Source organism: Mus caroli, unplaced genomic scaffold (assembly GCF_978045245.1).
Source record: "Mus caroli unplaced genomic scaffold, Mus_caroli_1 scaffold_13, whole genome shotgun sequence".
Lineage (NCBI taxonomy): Eukaryota > Metazoa > Chordata > Mammalia > Rodentia > Muridae > Mus > Mus caroli.
In genome coordinates this window covers 39184254-39203079 of record NW_028227268.1, presented here as the reverse complement: position 1 = coordinate 39203079, position 18826 = coordinate 39184254, and the positions used below count along the sequence as shown (strand labels likewise).

The window sequence follows — 18826 nt, the reverse complement described above, 5'->3', positions numbered from 1 at the left end:
ACTACCCCATGTTCAAGTCTGGTCAAAGGTTCCTTAGGTTTTTTGTTTTAACTTATATTTGTTTGCTACATGTGTGTACACATGTCTCACAGAAGACAGCTTGTGAGCGAGACTTCTCTCCTGCCATGTGTAGATTCTGGGGATTAATCTTGGTGTTACCAGTGGAGCTACCTTGGCCCTGTTTAACCCCTTGATTAGCTTTTCAGTGTTTTATGACCATGCCCCCGGCAGTCACGCGCTGCTTTGTTGCATTATGGATAAAGATGGGTTTTCTCATGCCTTCTCTGTGTGGTTGCTTGCAGCACTGATGCAGGTGATAGCCCTGTTGGCACCACCACTACAACCAACCTGGAACAGCCTCAGGTCATTCCCTCTCAAGGTGACCTTCTGGGGGATCTTTTGAATCTTGACCTGGGTCCCCCAGTGAATGTCCCGCAAGTGTCCTCCATGCAGATGGGAGCAGTGGATCTTTTAGGAGGAGGACTGGATAGCCTGGTAAGCATCTTTGTTTCTCTGGGTTATTTTTACTTCTTGGTAGACTAGAGAACTTGATTTGGCTTTCCTTGATGAGCATTAATGTCCTTTGTAAAGGACAGAATTATCTATCTTTAGAGAGTTCATTACTATTCTGTTTAATACGATGCAGTATGTCTGCACATGCATAGGTTTATCATGTTGGCCTGCTTATAATAGAACTTCTGGTATTTAGCCAACATGTTATTTGACAGTCTTAATTATTAATGTCCTTACCAGAGTTCATTATTTTTCTAAGCTTCTTACAAGTTTTCCTTTGGTCCTGAATATCATTAAAGTGGCTTCATAATGGTCATCCTCTTTTAGGCTTTTAAGCCTCTGCCTTGTTGGGTGTGGTAGCACATACCTATAATCCCATCACTTGGGAGGACAGGCAGGAGGACCAGGAGTTCAAGGTCAACCTCAGCTACAAAGTGAGTTCGAGGCAGACCTGAGCTAAATGAGACTCTGCTTCAGTGTTCACATACCCTAAAAAATACCCTTTATCTTTTAAATATTTATTGGTTTGTGCCTTTTACACATGAGGCAGTTATTTGAGCATTTTGTCTAAAATGTACCTTTGTCACAATTGGAAAGAACTGCTCGACTTTTTCCCCTTCCCCTCACTTCTACCTTTGTCATACTTCCAATTTAATTAGCTTCCAGGATTCTAATAATAAAAGGCTCCAAAGTTCAGAATGTCTGTGGACATGTGCCACCAGTTTCATTGTTGTACAAGATGGAGAACTAACAAATGCAACCGTCAGTGTTTGGGGGAAAGACTAGGAAAACGATAGGTCGCACGGCTCCCTGTAGATTTTACTTAACCTTGGAACTACAGTGTAGGTGTCCTATACTCTGATGACCGTCCAGATGCCTGACAAGTTGACATATTTCCCAGCAACATTGGAAGGCACACACCTTAGGTAGGAAATATAATTTTAGAGATGATAGAAACCATGCTCCTGTTCTCATCTGTATATTACAGGTTTTCTCATAAACTTTATAAGGATCATTGTGTCTGTGGGTTATCCATGTCAGTACAGGTGCATTTAAGCTTTGGCAGAGAATCCACTAAGGTGGAGTCAGACCTCTGTGAGTTGTTCAGTGTATCCAGAATCTAGTCACAGGCCATGCAGGGGACTCCAGCTTGTTGGCACAAGTTGAACACCCCTATTGTGTTTCTTTTGAATATAGGATTTGGGATTGACTGGTTGTAGAAGGAGAATAGTATCTTGGTGATGTCATTCTACATTGTTCTATATATATATATAGCCTCTTCAGACTAAAGGTAGACAAACAATATCATGGAGCTGCCCAAGAAATGGAAGCAGCTCTTGTTGTATTGCCATATCAACTACAGGTTGAGCACTACATCCTGAGGTTTATGCTTTAACTTCCTTTCTGCTTTCCCTGGTCTCATTGAACCTAAGAGGGTAAACACGTTTACAAATGGAGGTGGAAAGGGGGCCCTGGTTTTGATATTTCCAGGGCCACAATATAAACAGGTAGATAGATATTAATATGTAAAGATGAAACTCTATAAATACTGCTTCATATAAAAAGGCTGCTGGAGGAGCTGGGGAGATGGCTAAGTCTTGAAGCATGAGAACCTGAGTTTGGTTCCCAACACCCACATTAAATAAAAAACAAAACAAAACAGGTAGTGGCTGAGCAGTGGTGGTGCACAACTATAATCCCGGCACTTGGAAGGCAGAGGCAGGCAGATCTCTGAGTTTCTGGACAGCTTGCTTTACAGTGAGTTCCAGGAGAGCCAGGGCTACAAAGAAAAACTCCCATCTCCCTGGGGGAAAAAGAAAAAGAAAACAAAAACAACCAAAGAACTAAAAAACAGGTAATGGTGGTACATGTTTGTAAGCCCAGTACTCACAGGCATAGACAGGTAGATCCCTGGGGCTTGCTGACTGGCCAGCATAGCCTAATTAGTGACTGTAAAGGCTCTAAGAACCTGCTTCAGAATAGGAATAGTGGCCTTTAATCCTAGCATTTGGGAGTCAGAGGCAGGGGGATTTCTGTAGTTTGAGGCCAGTCTGGTCTTCATAGGAAATTCCAGGCCAGTTAGGGCTACAACATAAGACCCTTGTTTCAAAAAAGAAAAAGAAAAAGAAAAGAAAAGGTGTGCATCATACTTTTCTTTTTTAGTTAATTAATTGAATGTTTATGGGTGCTTTGTCTTCATTTTATGTGTATGTACCACATGCATGCTTGGAGACCAAAAGAGGGCATCATATCTTCTAGGACTGGAGCTACAGCTAGTTGTGAGCCACCATGTGGGTGCTGGCAGCTTTTACTTTTACTCTGGATCTGTATGTAGTTTAATATATTCACTCAGAGACCCTAAATTCCATTTATGAGAATATCACAAGAGAAGCCTAAATCTGACTGTGTGGAAAATGAGTTTCCAGACATCAGTGGACTGGGCTACTTTTAAAATTGCTTTTCAGGTTATCTAAAGAGGAAAATTAATTAATGTACATAAATAATGCCATTTCTTAAATGAATCCTTGCTTTATAGAACCATTTCACAAGCCTATATAATAATGTATATAAACATCTTGTACAGGAGAGATCCGGATGTAGTTAGGCTCTGTGGCATTTGGGGTTTTCATGTTTGTTTTGTTTTGGTTGTGTTTCTTAGTCTTTGTGTGGAGGTTGGTGTCCACACACACGTGTGGATGTTAGAATTTGCATGCGTGTGGATGGTACGGGATGACTTTAGGTGTTGGTCCTTTGCCTTCCAACTTGTTTTTGAGGCAGTGCTTTTGTTGTTTTTTGGGTTTTGTTTTGTTTTGTTTTGGGCAAGTTCTTCTTATGTAGCCTAAGGTAGTCTCAGATTGACAACTCTACTGCCTCAGCCTCCCTAGTGCTGAAGATTGCAGGCATATATCACAGAGCCCAGCATTAATGTTGGGTTTTAATTAAACCTCAACCTGTGGAGGTCAGTGCTGTCCTGCTAATGAGCTTTATTAGCCTGCCAGATCTTTACCTTTTTATGTTTCTCATTCTAGCTGCCATCTAAAATTACTAGCAGTACTATTTATATATAGTAAGAAGAGCAAGTAAACAAAATGTCTGCAAAGTAGGATCTTTTTTGAGACAGGGTCTCCCTGGCTGGCTTGGGAACTCACTGTATAGACCCGCACTGTATAGAACCAGCTGGCTTTGAACTCAGACATCCGCCTGCCTCTCTGGGATTAAAGGCGTGCACCACCAAGCCTGGCCCCCAAATACTCTGTTTTTATGTTTGTTTGCTTTGTTTTGTTTTTAAGTTGTCCAAGCTATTTTAGGATTGAGAACATTGAGCCAAATAAAATTCCAAAATGGAATTAGGTAGCTGATCTCATATGCCAAGCAGTGACTTCTTCCAAAAAAAAAAGTTTTCTGACAAGTCAATTTGACACATGTTACAGGGACAGACATCTTGGGCAAGTGAAGACCTGAGTTCAGTCCCTAGAGTCCAAGGTGAAAGACGGAGAGAACAACTCCTCAAGGTTGTCCCTTGATCTCCGCACACTAATGCACACTGATAAAGTAAATATCAAATCAGGGTTTTACAACTAGACATCTCTGAGTTCACCTTTGTTTTTTTCTTTTCATTGTGATTTTTTTGGGTTTTTTATTGTTTGTTTTTGTTTTTTTGAGTGGTTTAGTTGTTTGATTGGTCTGTTGGTTGGCTTTTTTTAGACAGGGTTTCTCTTTACACAACTGTCCTGGAACTCACTCTGTAGACCAGGCTGGCCTCAAACTCATGAGAGATGTACCTTTCTTTGCCTCCCAAGTGCTAGCTGGGATCAAAAGGGAGCGCCACCACCTGGCTTCCATTGTGATTTTAAGAGATTCAATCTATCTTGGCTAGAAGTTAACTTTGCTCAAATACACAGATACTGGAGACTGAAACAACTGAGTTTTCATATTGTTTATTTGGGGTTGCTTATCCTTTTAGTCAAGATCTCACTGTATCCTGTTTGTCCTCAGCCCCCAGCAGGCTGGGCTGGAAGCTGTGCACCCGCATGCCCAGCTTTATTGGCTCGGGTTTTTTTGGAAAGTTTATATCCTCTGCTAGGTATTTTCAGGCTTCTTTTTTTAGATCCTTCTGGTCCTCCAGTTTGCCCTTTTTTTACCTTCTTTCATCTCCATACTTTCGAAATTTTGCAATTCAGTGACCTTTTCCGAGAGCTGCCACATTAGGAAAGACTAATTAATTTACTAATCACACCTGAATAAAGCCCCTTTTCCATTGATGAGAGTGATTGAGAATCTGTTGCTGTGATACGGAGAAGCACCCGCACATGCTCCTGAAGCTTGGTCTGGTTTCTTTTAAGGGGACAGTTTAGACACGGAATGCCTTTTTAGTGCAAAACTTGAATCTAAACGACTCCCTAGCTGTTCCTGTAGTCTTACTGCCGCTTCTATTTTTGTTGCCCTTCAGCAATCTTCTCCTTTTGCTTGTACTCTACAGATAAGGTCTTGCTTCTGTTACTGTAAACTCAACTGTCAGCTTGTGGAGAATTCAAGTGAAATGTAACTAAGCGGTTCATCTGTTCAACAGGCAAAGCCTGGGGCATTCAGTCCAGAGTAGGCTTACATAGGAGTTACCTGGACATCTCATTTCTTTGAATTAGAATCCATGTTAATGGCATTCATAATCAGTTTATAAAACTGCCTGTTCTGGACTAGGTGTGATTTTTCTCACAGTGCATATCCTTCTGGTTTCATGTAATATAGGAGATGACCTGAGGGCCATGTGTGTAACTCTGGCCTGTGTGTTATAGTGTGTATTCAAGAGGTTGACTGTGGGAGTAACCATTTAATATCAGTTATTTGTTGCCTTGACTTTTAATCTGTTAACAGAAGCCTTGGCTAAATTGGTGTTTTGTTCCCTCTAAGATGCTGTGTGTTCTGTTTAAATGGTGCTGTTGAATACCAAAAATGATAAAGAAAATATTATTCCAAGTGTCCTTTATGCAGAGGAAGGACTATATACTAAAGAAATATTCTGTTCCCAGTTGGAGTCAGAGCAGCATCTAGGAGAAGCTGCATTTTTGTAAGTCCTAGTGTGTGCTTTTCAAAGCCTCCCACGCTGTTCCCTGCAGATCTTTACCTTGTAGTTTGTTTGTCATGTGCTACTTTATTCATGTTTTGAGTGCTTAGCCCACAGGAAATTCCGCATGAATTCCAGTTTTGTCATTTCTCTTTTGCAGTGACTTAAGAGCTGAATTTTAAGTTTATTATTATGTAGAGAAATCTGTTAAGTTTTTGTCTCATTTTTCCCATTACATTTTTTCAGTGTGAAGACCTTTGTCAATGCAGAGGTTTAATTAAGGGCTGGCCTCATTTTGCTAGTCACCTTTATCACTGTAAGCAAACCCCAAGATACTCAACCTGTGAAGAGAAAGGGTTATCTTGGCTCCTAGTTTGGGTGGCCTTAGAGCATGAATACTTAGTTCAATTGCTTTGGAGTCTTTGGGTGACTAATCTTGATCGTTAACTTGACTAATCTGGAATTCACTAAAATCCAAGCTGCCGTAGGTGGTTCTTAATCTGATTATTTGAGGCAGGAAGACCCACCCCACCTCTGGCCCACACTATCTGGTGGTAGCCCAGATAAAGAAACAAAGAAGATGGAGGGAAAGCAAAGAAATTCCGCTTTTCGTCTGCTTGCCCTCACACTTGCTGGCACGTTCATCCATTCTGTTGGTATTGAATCCTACTTCTTCAAGATTCCAGTGTAGACTGAAAACAAGCCCCTCTCCAGGAATCCTGTAGGACTCTGGAGCCAGATTGGGACTGCATAGACAACACTTAGGGTGAGGTGGCACAGTATGTAGCAAGAGTTCATGGTGGACCAAGTCCACTCTCTTCGTGCCTAGGAAGTAAAGTGTGAGGAGAGTCACGGGCACCCTTTCGTAGTGGCCAGGATGATTCCCCTTGAGCTTCTGCTGCTTCCCATGCTACCACAACCTTTGTCTGGACCAGACCTTTAACACTCGGACTGTTTGGAAACACTTACCCAAACTATAGCAGGCAATTTAGAAAAAATTTACCAATTTTTTATTGTTGATCCTTGTGCTAGGACTTGTACAGTTTTTAATCCTCACAGTTTATCACCATCTTGTGATTCCTCTGTTTGTTTGTAATGACCATTTTCTAGAATAGAGTTCAAGTGTTTTCCTCTCAGGATCCCCTTCCACCCAATAAATTTTTATGCAACCCTCAATATATATTCATGTAAAATAAGTATAAAAATCAACCATTTCCTGACAGCAAGTCAGACTATACAGAGAAACCCTGTCTCGAACACCACCACCCCCAAATAAATAAATAAAATGATTTATTTATTTTTATGTGTTACATGTATGGTTTGCCTGCATGAATGTAAGTGCACTGTTGTACATACCTGCAGAGGCCAGAAGAGGGCTCTGGATCCCCTAAGATATAGATGGTTATAAGCATACATACAAATGCGGGGATCCAAACCTGAATCCTCTTAAAGTACAACAAATATTCTTAACTGCTTGCACCTCTCTAGCTCAGATTTCAGTTTCTTAATGATCAAAGAAAATTCGCATGATAATGAGATGGATATTGTTTATTCTTGCATAAAATGATACTCTTGGTAGAATACTTGATACTTCAGCTTTACTGTTTTTCAGAATTGATAATTACTTACATTTTATAGCTGTTAATGCTCAGAATGTTGTTTTCTCATAAATACATAGTACAAAAATGGCAGAAGTGTGTTTTGTGGGGAGGGCTACTCCATGTTGGAAATTCTATCTTAATTCCAAGCCAAATTCATTTAGTGGTTTGTTTTTTTTTAAATAAAACTCAGCACAGCAACTCACCACAGCAATTTTTAAAAAGTAGACATTCTAACACATTAATTTGATATTTTTGTAGTAAAGAACCAGGTGGGAAAATGTTCAAGTTTTTATTTTGCATAATTAAGCTGTGATGTTTCGATAGGAGCAGGAAACTTTGTGGAGTTCATAGCAAACAGTCATACTCAGTCTGAGCCAAGTGACCGACCTCAGGAGCCTTCCTGGCTGGGCAGGAGCAGGAAGCAGGCCAGGTACCTGAAGGAGCGCTGTGAAGCTCAGGGGCTGCTTTTTCAGAACATAGATTCATTACATGTTTGGTTTTGATTTAATTGTTGGTCATCAAGTGTTCAGAGAACTTTTACTGTTTCTAAAACTTACATGATCATATATTCAATTACATGATTCAAAATTTGTGTTCCAGAGTAGAGTCCAGTCTTACTTTGGTTGATGTCCTTTGGACTACAGAGGACATGAGTGACATGGCTGATTTCTCATCTTACAGTGTCAGTCTTGCTTAATGGTGATTAATGAAAATCCAGAACAAACTGACATGCTAGAGCACAATGTAGATTGTGTGACTGAGAGATCTGACTTCTCTGGGATATCTCTATGCTGCACCTCTTGTGTTCTGTGGACATATGTGTCTAGGTTAATGTGTTATTAGGAGGTGCATAAGCATTGGAGAATGGGAAAACTGTATTCATTTGTGAAAATAAAAAATGGCGCTAGGCTTGGTGGCGCACGCCTTTAATCCCAGCAGAGGCAGGTGGATTTCTGAGTTCAAGGCCAGCCTGGACTACAGAGTGAGTTCCAGGACAGCCAGGGCTATACAGAGAAACCTTGTCCTGAAAAACCAAAAAAAAAAAAAAAAATGGCTAAGGTTACACTCTTTTAGGTGGACTGACAAAATCCCACCTTTTCATCTGCTTGGCATTGGTTCACAGTAAAGTATAGGTGCCTTCCAAGCAGCTAAATGACATGCAGGCACTCTTCTATACCAAAATCATACAGGTGCTGGGTGTGTAAGCTCGATGAGGCTGAAGTAGGAGGGCCTTTGGTTTGAGACTAGCGCAGGCTATGATAGAAAGTAAATGGCCATCTGCATCCACATATCAACATTCTGTCTCAAAACAAACACAAACCAAAGCATGCAGGTAGTACCTTTCTAGCAAAGTGTTTGGCCTGGAGAGTTCATTTTACTTGGCTCTTTCATATGTGCTGATAGTATTAATGTTGGCAATGGCTCTAGGCCAGTTAGTCGATAGTTCGTTGGCTTCCATCATTTTGGTGATTATTTTCTCCACTAAAATGATTCATTGCAAAATTGACTCCTAAAAACTATTGCCAGTAGATGTACTTCCATGGTCACTAGAACACTGGTTCGTTTAATAAATACATATTGAATGGCTACCATATATCAGGCTTTATTCCAAGTACTAAGAATAAAGTTGTGAGCAAGCCAGTTCTTACAGGCTTCTCCTCTAGTGGAGGGAAAAGTGGTGAATTCCATGTAGAGAGGCAGTGCTGCTGTGAAGAGCAATGGGGCAGAATGCAGTTTCTCGTGTGAACTTACCATATCCCATGTACGGCTTCTGTCTCTGACTTGTGGGTCCTTCTATAGCAGGCTTTGAGGGAACTTGTGAACTCCTCATCAGGATGCAGTAAAGCTTCCTGCTTTCTCTTCCAAGGAGGCTGTGATGAGTCAATGTGTTCTCAGCTATCAGTTTGTGTCTTGGCTTATTATGGATACAGAATCTCCTTGTGTATTTACTGGTTGTGTTTAATGATACTTCTTTGCATAGCTTTGAACATGCATATTCTCTACCCAGCAGCTGGAAACCATATTTTCACTTTGTGATGAGGATTGTTGTGAGGAACAGAGCTATTGGCAAACTGTGCGGGTTGGTGCGTTCCTTAGAGTCACTTCCCTTTGATGATTTCTAGAAAGCATTACATAGACGAGATAAGGGTCTAGACAAGTGTAGAAATGTTGAGCTTACGGTCTGTTCCTATGATTAAGAAAATACCTTCAGGTACCTGGACAGCTCCAGTTTTAGAAGCAGGTATTTGTACTTTGGACAAAAGGGGCCCAGCCTAGACCAGTCACTAGTACTATGTAGAATTTTTTCCTTTAAGTCAGTGGCCATCTCTGTTAATATTCTTTCTTTTCTAGTATAGAATAGAGTTTATTTAGGGCATGGGGAGGGGAGTTAAGAGAGTAGCAGAGGCAGAGAGAAAAATATTCTTTTGTTAGCTTTTCTTTTCCCTTAGAGTTGAGTAGATTTCTTCTTTAATAGAATTTCTCTCTTCAGTTCTCTCTGTGTGTCAGTCTTTTATAGTATGAGGCCATTCATGCTGAGCTGACATTTCCCTTCACTATCTGGAGCTTACTTGTGGCTCAGACTTTTGGCTTTGCCTAGTTCTGCTGCAGAGTTCATGTAATGTGCCTAAATCTTTTCAGCTCATAAATTATAGCGGTCACCATGGACTCACTACTTTCTGCCCAGTTCCTAGATTAGTTCTGCAATGACCTAATCACTGTGTAGTCCAGTGTTAATCCCAGTGCTCTGGTTAAACATTACTTTAGTTATGGTGGAATGACTACTCTTTGATGGTAGACAAATGTTAAGTTCTATTCTAAGTACCATTTAATGACAGTGAATCCTGTGATTTAGATTGGAATAGGGAATTACACTCCTCATTGGAAGTATCAGCTAAATACCTTTAGAAAAACCCTGTTTTCAGCATTTGAAATACTGCATAGTCATGCATTGTTGGCTCATGCCTATAGTCCCAGGATATAGGAGACTAAGGCAAAAGGATTCTCAGTTCAAGACTATCCTAAGATATATAACAAGGCCCTGTCTCAAAACAAAAGCTACCCCCCACATGCCCCAAAATTGACCCCCCTCCTTCCTCCTTCTTGTATTCTGACTTAGTTGTCCTGTAGTTCTTTTCTTCCTGAGGAAACATGAAGCTCAGTAAGGCAGTCCTGCGATGGTAGGGTGTGACATGTGACACTGACGGATTAGACACCTAAGAGGAGGACACGAGTGTTTCACTCCTGCCTTCCATAGCTCACTGGATAACAGACAGAAACCTGAATTGTAAAAGCCCTAATGTGGTTGATTTAGTTAGTATAGGACCCTTATAAGTATGGGCTCTCGGAATACTCTCTACTAGATAAACCTCATACCAGCAGTCGAGCTGCAGATGTCTCGTGAAGACTGATGACTTTTCTAGGTGTTTTTCTTGGTTATCTGCTGCATTACATTTGTCAGAGTGGTGGAGAGCTAAACGTCATTGCCTCTCACCAACATTTACATATTGTCAAAGAAGAGGATCATCTCCCTTGAAATCTTCTGTAGTCAAGAGGAAAGATTCAAAATAAAGCCTGAATAAGCTACAGTCTAGTTTTGCTACCTGGGAAACATTGGCTTTATTCTTTTCCTTTACTTGGGCCATAGCACAGTTAAGTTAACCTTTATTCTTCTAACTGCGTCTCATATCCTTTGGGTCTCATGTGTGTCGGGTTCTAGCTGAATTACATGTTCTTGATTCTAAATTGTTGGTAATATAAAAAAAGGAGCACCAGGATTGTTTTTCTTTTCTTTTTTTAACATATATTTTAATTTACTTAATTTTATGTGCATGGGCATTTGCCTGCATGTATGTCTATGCCTCACATTCATACCCAAAAGAGGTGATAGATCCCCTAGGACTGGAGTTATAGACAATTGTGAGCCACCATGTGGGTGCTGGGAATTGAGCCCTTGTTCTCTGGAAGAACAACCCAGTGTTCTTAACCACTGAGCCATCTCTACAACCCCGAAGATTGTTTCTTCTGTGGTTTCAAATAAAATTGATCAGTAGTATGGGGAAAGATTGTGTTTAGACATTTTCCAGCTGATAGTCTCATAATATTCAAGAAATGAGAATAAAAATCTAAGGGGGGGGGAAGAGAATTAAAATGATCTAGGCATGGTGGTGCACACCTTGCCAATACTTGGGAGGCAGAGGCAGAGGCAGGCAGATCTCTATAATTCCAGGCCAACCTGGTCTACATAGTGAGTTCCAGGCCAGCCTGGGACCCTGAAACCCTGTCTCAAAACAAGAACTACAACTGAGTTTCGTGTGAATTCTCGCATCACTGTGATATATACAATCCCTGTTTTGTTCATGGCAGCTGGAGTATTTGGTAGAGGCCCCTCCATCTTGATAGATCAGGAAGCAGAAAGCAGGACAACACCACCAGCTAAGGACTCAAACATAGGAACCTAAAAGTGACATTTCAATCCAAGCCACAGTAGGCGTTACTTCCTTTAATTTAAATATCACCAATAGCTACCTCTTCTTAGTGCTTTTTATTGAATATTTAGTAAAACTGTTACTTTTTAAATGTTTTTCTTCTAAGCATATGCCAACCAATTTGATTAAAAAAAAAAAAAAAAAAAAAAAAAGTCTTTCAAGCTTGGGTTTCAAACCTGGCCAGAAGAGGGGCTTGTTCAGGAATGTAGAGGTAAGTCTAATAGGAAGTCACAAACTTAGGATGAATGAGATGTTTTGCAGACACACACACCCCACCCCCCAAGGGGATTGTATTTGGTTTTCCTTTCTTCCTTAGAAAGGGTTTCTCCTCAAATTCTGAAGTCATTTTTAACATAAGAATCTTCTCTGGTTCCAAATTATTCTCTACTGTGGTTTTTCAACTCTGGCTGTGTACATTAGAAGTAAGTGAAGTGGAAGAACTATTGCACAATGCCCAGAAGATACCTCAGAAAAGTAAATCGTTGACTCTGAGCATGAGAGTGGCAGTAGCAGCTTTTAAAGCTCATGTGCACACACAGATGGTTGATTCCGCTTGGTACCTAGGTAGAAAGTAATCATCGTTACTGGCATATAACTAAAGTAGTTACTAGTACTATTTAAAAGTTGGAATATTAGTCTCAGAAAACACCAGATCTTGTTAAGAGGAAAATGAAAAGATGTTAGCAAGTTAAATTAATTTGTCTTTGTAAGCTTTTTGTTGTTGTTGTTCAACTTTTAAAAACAAAATAAGTATTTGCCCATGGTTCAGTCTAACTGATGCACTCCTTCCTGGTCGTGCTTTAACCTTGTTTCCAGCCCTTGTGGATGCTGTTGAGAAAGGACCCTGCACCTTTTACTTTTTTTTTTTTTTTTTTTTTTAAATTTGAATTTACCCTGCCTTTGGATCTTCACTTCATTATCCTCTGGGTAGAGGGGGGTTGTTCCAGAGTTTCCTTTTATGCTTTGTTGTCTATATGGGTTTGCATTATTCTTTCTATCTCATGGGAGCTTGTAAAGCCTGCCTTGATTAATCTGTGGTCCCTTTGTTGCTTGGCTTCTTTTTGTGTCTCACATGCAGGAAATGTTACATAGTTGTTTGTCTGAGTACAAAAATGCCATGCTACGGATCTGTATCATTCTATCCAGGAAGAGGGGATGTGCAGCATCTCTTCTACTGACTTTGCCACCTTTTTAGTTACTCAACCTCTTGGCTGCAGTGACCTTTTGATTTGGATAACTATTTGGCTACATCCAATGACATGATTAAGTGGCCTTTGAGAACCGCATTCTAGAAATGTTGGCTTGGTTAAAGCACCTGCTAGGATTAATTTTCTAACTTAAAGGAAATAGAATTTTGGCATAAGGCCTCACTATTTCTGAGTATAGATTGAATTTAGGGTTTTGCAATATTTATATATTACTATTAGTTCATAAGTCACTATTCCCAAATAATAAAGATACAGTATAACCTTGTTTTTACTACCATCCCAACATGATATCTAAATTATTACCACTAGACAAAATTATTGAAAAACGTTTAGATGTTTAGTATGTTTTTAGAACAAACCATTTGGTGATTCACAGATGCTGTAGATATGGTGAAAGCTAGGGAGGACACAAATACAGGGCTGACTGCAGGCATCACCCCACCAAGAAATCCTGCCTTTGTAAATAGTACCATTAGAGTGTGTGAATATGTGTGTGTGTGTTGGGGGGGGGGGGCGGGATATGACCACCTAAAGCCAAACAGCTCCAGTTTTTCTTCGTTGGTCTTGTCTTGGAAAACAAGACTTCCTTCAGGGTGAATTGTGTCTGTTATCAGGCCCCAAGGGGAAAGAAACAAGACCTAGTAAGAACCTGTGGAATTGCTTTCCTGACAACTTAACAGTCGCATGCTCTTCTTTGCCTCCTTTAAATGACTTGAGCCCTAAATAAATTACCACAGCGCTCTTCAGAGGCAGTAACTGTGGGAGGTGTGGAGCATGCATTCCACCTCTCTGTACTAGCTGTTTTCCCCCAGGAGTATTCTCCACTGAACTGGTAATTTTTGAAGCTAGAAGTTGCCACTCAATATTGGTTTGGTTCCCATCACTTGAATAAGGCAGCAGGTCTGGTAGGCTAAAGCATTTTTAGTCTTCCTTTGCTTTTTCCTCCTGCCTTAAATTTCTTTGTAAAGGAAAAATGCTGCTGCCTGGGCATAGCGCTTCATAGAGTATACAAACACTTAAATGATTTTTAGTCAAATACAATAAGATTGTCAGACTCTTATTTGGCTTTGTGCCAATGAATTGGGTAGGCAAACAGGATCCGAAACGTCGCTATGGTATGCTAGCTCTGTTTTCCTACTTTTTGCAAAACTCTCCCACCCTTCCACTACCACTGCTCAGTTCCCCAGGACATGTTTCTTGGCAATTTAGAAGCCCTTACTTAGGCTTTGGGAGACAAGTCAAATGGCATGCGTTTCCAATGACTTGGTAGAACAATTTACAGAATCTATATGGGCATCTAGTACTTAGCTAAATGAACTCTACCTCTCTCTCCTCTCTCTCCTTTCTCTCTTTCAGCTTGGCAGTGACCTTGGCGGGGGCATTGGAGGAAGTCCGGCAGTAAGTGCCATCTGTTTTTTTCACCATGGGAAGCTCTGCCCTGTTTGATGCTTTCCTTCACACGAGTTGTCAGAGCCACCGCTGCTCTCCAGCACTGCACGCCACAAGCTTGGTGGCAGTGTGTGAGGGTAGAGAGTGCAGGGTTCCTTGCAATCTTGGGGTCACATACCACATGTGGTCTAGGGACATCTTTAGGGAATGATGCTGTGCTGCCTGTAGAGATCTTTGTGTTTCTGACATTAAAGAGCTGAAGAAAATGGAACCTCCAGTCTTGACTACAGAATGCTTTTATGCCCTGGTGTCCAGAAAGACCTTGAGAGAGTTTGCTGGGTGCACAAAGACACTTTTCTCATAGATGAGTTTCTACGAAGTGTGAATATCAGCTCCCTCATTAGAACTTCCTACTAGAATCTAATGCCCAAATGGGAAGTGAGACTTAGCCAAACCCAAGTGGAAGTGGAACTATTTCAGTTGGATGCTTCTCCCTCGTTCTATAGACACAAACTCCTCTTTTGTTAGGGTACCTGTAGGCCTTTTGCACAGAATCATGGAAGCTAAAATTGGAAACAAACCAGACAAAATCCTGGATCACTGTGTTCTTGCATCCTACCTGTGCCTTGACAAAGCCTCTAAAGCACGAGTACATTTATCAGTGGTGGCAGAAAGCCACAGAGACGTTATGCTGATTTGTTTCTCGCAAACCCTGTAACTGCAGTGTTTTCTAACTGGTTTACCAGTGCTGTTAAAACAAGGTAACATTTTAAGGACAACTAATGTATTCTTTCTCATCTCTGTCTGCTTTTCCCCAAAGGTAGGACAGTCCTTCATCCCATCATCAGTGCCTGCGACCTTCGCTCCTTCACCTACTCCTGCCGTGGTCAGCAGTGGTCTGAATGACCTGTTTGAGCTTTCCACTGGGATAGGCATGGCACCTGGCGGATATGTGGCTCCTAAGGCGGTAAGTAGGTAGCTGAACAACACTTTTTCAGTGGACAAACCCTAGATAACTTATAATAAGAGTTACTTCCACTAACACAGAGGGTCCATGAGGAAGACAAAGGGTAGCATCCATCTTAGCCATAGGAAACACCATTAACATCCCCCTTAAACATTTAGGCTTAAAATTGGAAACATTAAATATTTGAGTTTGGGCCTCGTGTTTAGAGACATCCAATTTGTCAGCATTAAAGTACAGCTAGTAATGGTTCATCATTTTATAGTACATCAGAAAGGACACGTACAGTAGAGAAAGTGGCAGGGTTTTTGTTGTTGTTGTTGTTTTTTTTCTGTTTTGTTTTAACTTCTGTTCATTCCCCCTCCTCATTGGTACTAGGTAAGGATTCTAGAGTACAGTCTCTCAAATTTGACTTTCATAGGTTTTAGTACACCTCGTTTCTTTTGTAGCCCAAGCTCTAACTCAAGGTCCTTTGCATCAGCTTACTAGGTGCTAGCATTATAGTGGTGTGCCACTGTTCTATACAGAGAATGACCTGTGACAGCCACCTATGACCTATGAGTGAATGTTTTAATATGTAGCAGGCAGAAGTGAAAGAACAGATCAGAGCTGCAGATAGACAGCAAAGTGTCATCAGATCAGGTCCTCAGATCACAAGCACCTTGTGGACACATCTGGGGTCGCCCGATGGCGAGAGCAACAAAAGAGCATCATCAAGTGAGGTGCTCACGACAGCAGAACTGATTAGAGATCTGAGGCTGGACTTCCTAACTGAGAGCACTCTAGGCAAGCAGAGAGTTTTCTCTGGATGAATTTCCCAAGGCAGATACTTTTAGCTAAAAGTAGACTGAGAACTGAGCCATAGTGTTTAGGCACAGATTTGTAGCTTTGTTGTAAGATGCCCCATGCTGGTATCCAAGGGTGGGATTCTTCTAGTCTCTGTCTCTCTCTCTGTCTCTCCCTCTCCCCTATTTCTATCCTCTGTCCTGGGAGCCCATCTGGGCATACCTGATACCTCAGGCTAGCTCCCTTTCTGGATCTTCCTGGCATCAGATTGGTGGTTGTCTCAGGCTCACTTTTTTCAGAAATATTAGGGTACTGAACACTAAGCATAGACATAGCTTCTCTCTTCTCTGCCACCTACTGTTGCACACCTACAATTCCTCTACAGGCAGACTGGGATGGTTTTCTAAGGGTATCTTACAGGGTAACTTTGCAGTTGGCTTCATTATTTCACATTTAAAACAGACATTACCAATCTGCCCTCTGAAAAAGTGATGTCAGGTTGCTGCCCCCAAACCATAAAGAATACCAAGTCTCCCATATTCTAACTTACTCCAGGTATCACTGGGTATTTGGGGTTTTTTGTTTCTTTTAGTTTGCTTTTTGACTCTCATAAGTAAAAAGCAATATCTTATGTTTCTGTTTTTTTTCATTTCAGTGTGACTGAGTAAATCATGATTATTCACTATTCATAAACTTTTTAGCTAGGTTTATAATGGCTCACAAATTTGATTATTATTTAAATAGCATGAATCAGGGATATCATAGATTCTGGGAACAAGGATACATAATCAATAATATATTTTTAAAAAAGCATTCAGATTATATAATGTAACATGGTGGTTCTTGCAACTAATGGGATGTTGGGAATGTTAGAAATGTCTTGAAAGATTGTAGACATGCAGTTTGCATTAGTAGATTCAACTTCTTTCATGGAAGTCTTTTTTTCAGGCCTAACAGAAACATGGTACTCATCGGAATGTCTTTTTCTTGTATAAGCATTTGGCAACAGTACTTAAAACAGTAAAATGACCAAGTTGAACAGAAGATAGAAAAGAAGCCAATTGCTCATAGACTTTTATTTTAAATTGGTTCTTAAATAGTTGAGCATGATCTCAAAATTAAAAAAAAATACTTTATTCAGACCTTTTTACATGGACTTAGTATTTGTTGTGCAAAAATCACCATAATTTTCTGAAGAGATGTGACTTCCTCTTTGCATGCTGGGAAAGAGTTCCAGGGTAAATCATCTCTCCTGGGCTTTGTGCTGTGTCTCATCAGGTCTGGCTACCTGCAGTAAAGGCTAAAGGCTTGGAGATTTCGGGGACATTTACTCACCGCCAAGGGCACATCTATATGGAAATGAACTTCACCAACAAAGCTCTGCAGCATATGACAGACTTTGCCATCCAGTTTAACAAGAATAGGTAAGAAGCAACATCCTGGGTTTGACGTTGAACGGTTGTGTGTCTTGTAATGAATGTGCTCCAGTCAACTCAGGGTAAACACTCAAGCTGGCAAGTCCTGAGTGTAGAGTAAGTTTGGCTCTTGTAAGTTTGTTCAGCTGTCAGCCTTGACTCTGGAGAACAGGACAAAGTTATGGGCTCAGTGGAAAAGCATTCACTTAGCATACACAAACTTTGGGCTAGATTTCCAACACTACAGATAGACAGACACAGAGACACACACAAAAACGGGAAAAGAGAGAGAAAGGCAAAATGGTTTTTGTTATTATTGTTTGGTGATTTCAGGGCAGGATTTCCAGCCTGGCTGTCCTAGAATTCGTTCTGTAAACCAGGCTGGCCTCAAACTCAGAGATCTACCTGCCTCTGTCTCCCTATGACTGGGATTAAAGGCATGTACCACCATGCCCAGCCAATAATAGTTTTAGAAAATCAATCTTGCAGTCAAGTAGAGGCATCACAGCACATGCTTGTAGTCCCTATATTCATGGGAGGAAGCAGGAGAATCAGGAGTTCAAGATAATCCTTGACTACACACTAAATTCAAAGCCAGTCTCTGGCTTATATGAAACCTTGTCTAACAAAACAAAAACAAAACCAAACAACAAAAAAACACTATTCGGTTAATAGGCTAATAAACTGACTGAACATACAGTTTTCCAAAGATGAAAAAGAGACAAAAATAGTCATATCCACTGGGGACAAGTAAATACTCATTGTATGAGTCTGTCTCATGCAGTCAGAATGGCTATCCTATCAAGACAATGACTGGCAAAGAAAAGGTGCCTTCTTCACTGCGCTGTGGGAGTGGAAACTCATCCATCTGGAAGAATGAAAACAATAAACTGTACCTTTATACTGACCACATAGATTAGGAAGCTAGCGACATTAACTTTTCATACTTTTGTTTATAAAGTAAACATTCCTTGTCATTCTCCTGTCATAGACTCACAGACAAGAGGGAGAGTCTTAAATCTTTTTCCAAAGGATTATTTACAGAAAAAAAAATTATATATATATATATATATATATATATATGTATGTATGTATATTAGTGAGAGAGAGAGAGATACTCATTGAATCTGTCCCTCCAGCAGTATAATACACAGAAGAATCTCTCAAAATCCTAGCATCAGCAATAGTTGCTGCCTATAAACAACTTCTCCCTCTTCTAATCCATGTAATGGAAGCGGTTAGAAGTTCTGACATAGGTGGTGTTGGAGCAGGTCAATACTGCTTCCTGCTGTTCCTTCCATTTAGTTGTCTAAGTTACTTCACTGTGGTAAAAGCTGTACAAACTCACAGGTGTGTGACTCCTGCCTCTTGACGAGTGTCTGGGTGTTCCTCCTCTCTCTC

The 18826-nt window shown here is 40.6% G+C and overlaps 1 protein-coding gene and 1 pseudogene across 5 annotated transcripts in view; one reads left to right on the top strand and one right to left on the bottom strand.

Annotated features, from left to right (window-relative positions):
* Ap2b1 (adaptor related protein complex 2 subunit beta 1) overlaps positions 1–18826 on the top strand; it is a 107554-nt gene that overhangs the window by 52118 nt on the left and 36610 nt on the right. For 4 of the 5 annotated variants that reach the window (XM_021178160.3, XM_021178158.3, XM_021178157.3 and 1 more), the window contains exons 14-17: positions 303–495; positions 14228–14269; positions 15081–15227; positions 17289–17434. In XM_021178160.3, coding sequence (XP_021033819.1) covers positions 303–495; positions 14228–14269; positions 15081–15227; positions 17289–17434 — 528 coding nt within the window. The remainder of the gene's footprint in view (positions 1–302; positions 496–14227; positions 14270–15080; positions 15228–17288; positions 17435–18826) is intronic. The other variant, XM_021178162.3, reaches the window with a different exon arrangement.
* Positions 16311–16400, bottom strand: LOC115032708 (small nucleolar RNA SNORA17; annotated as a pseudogene).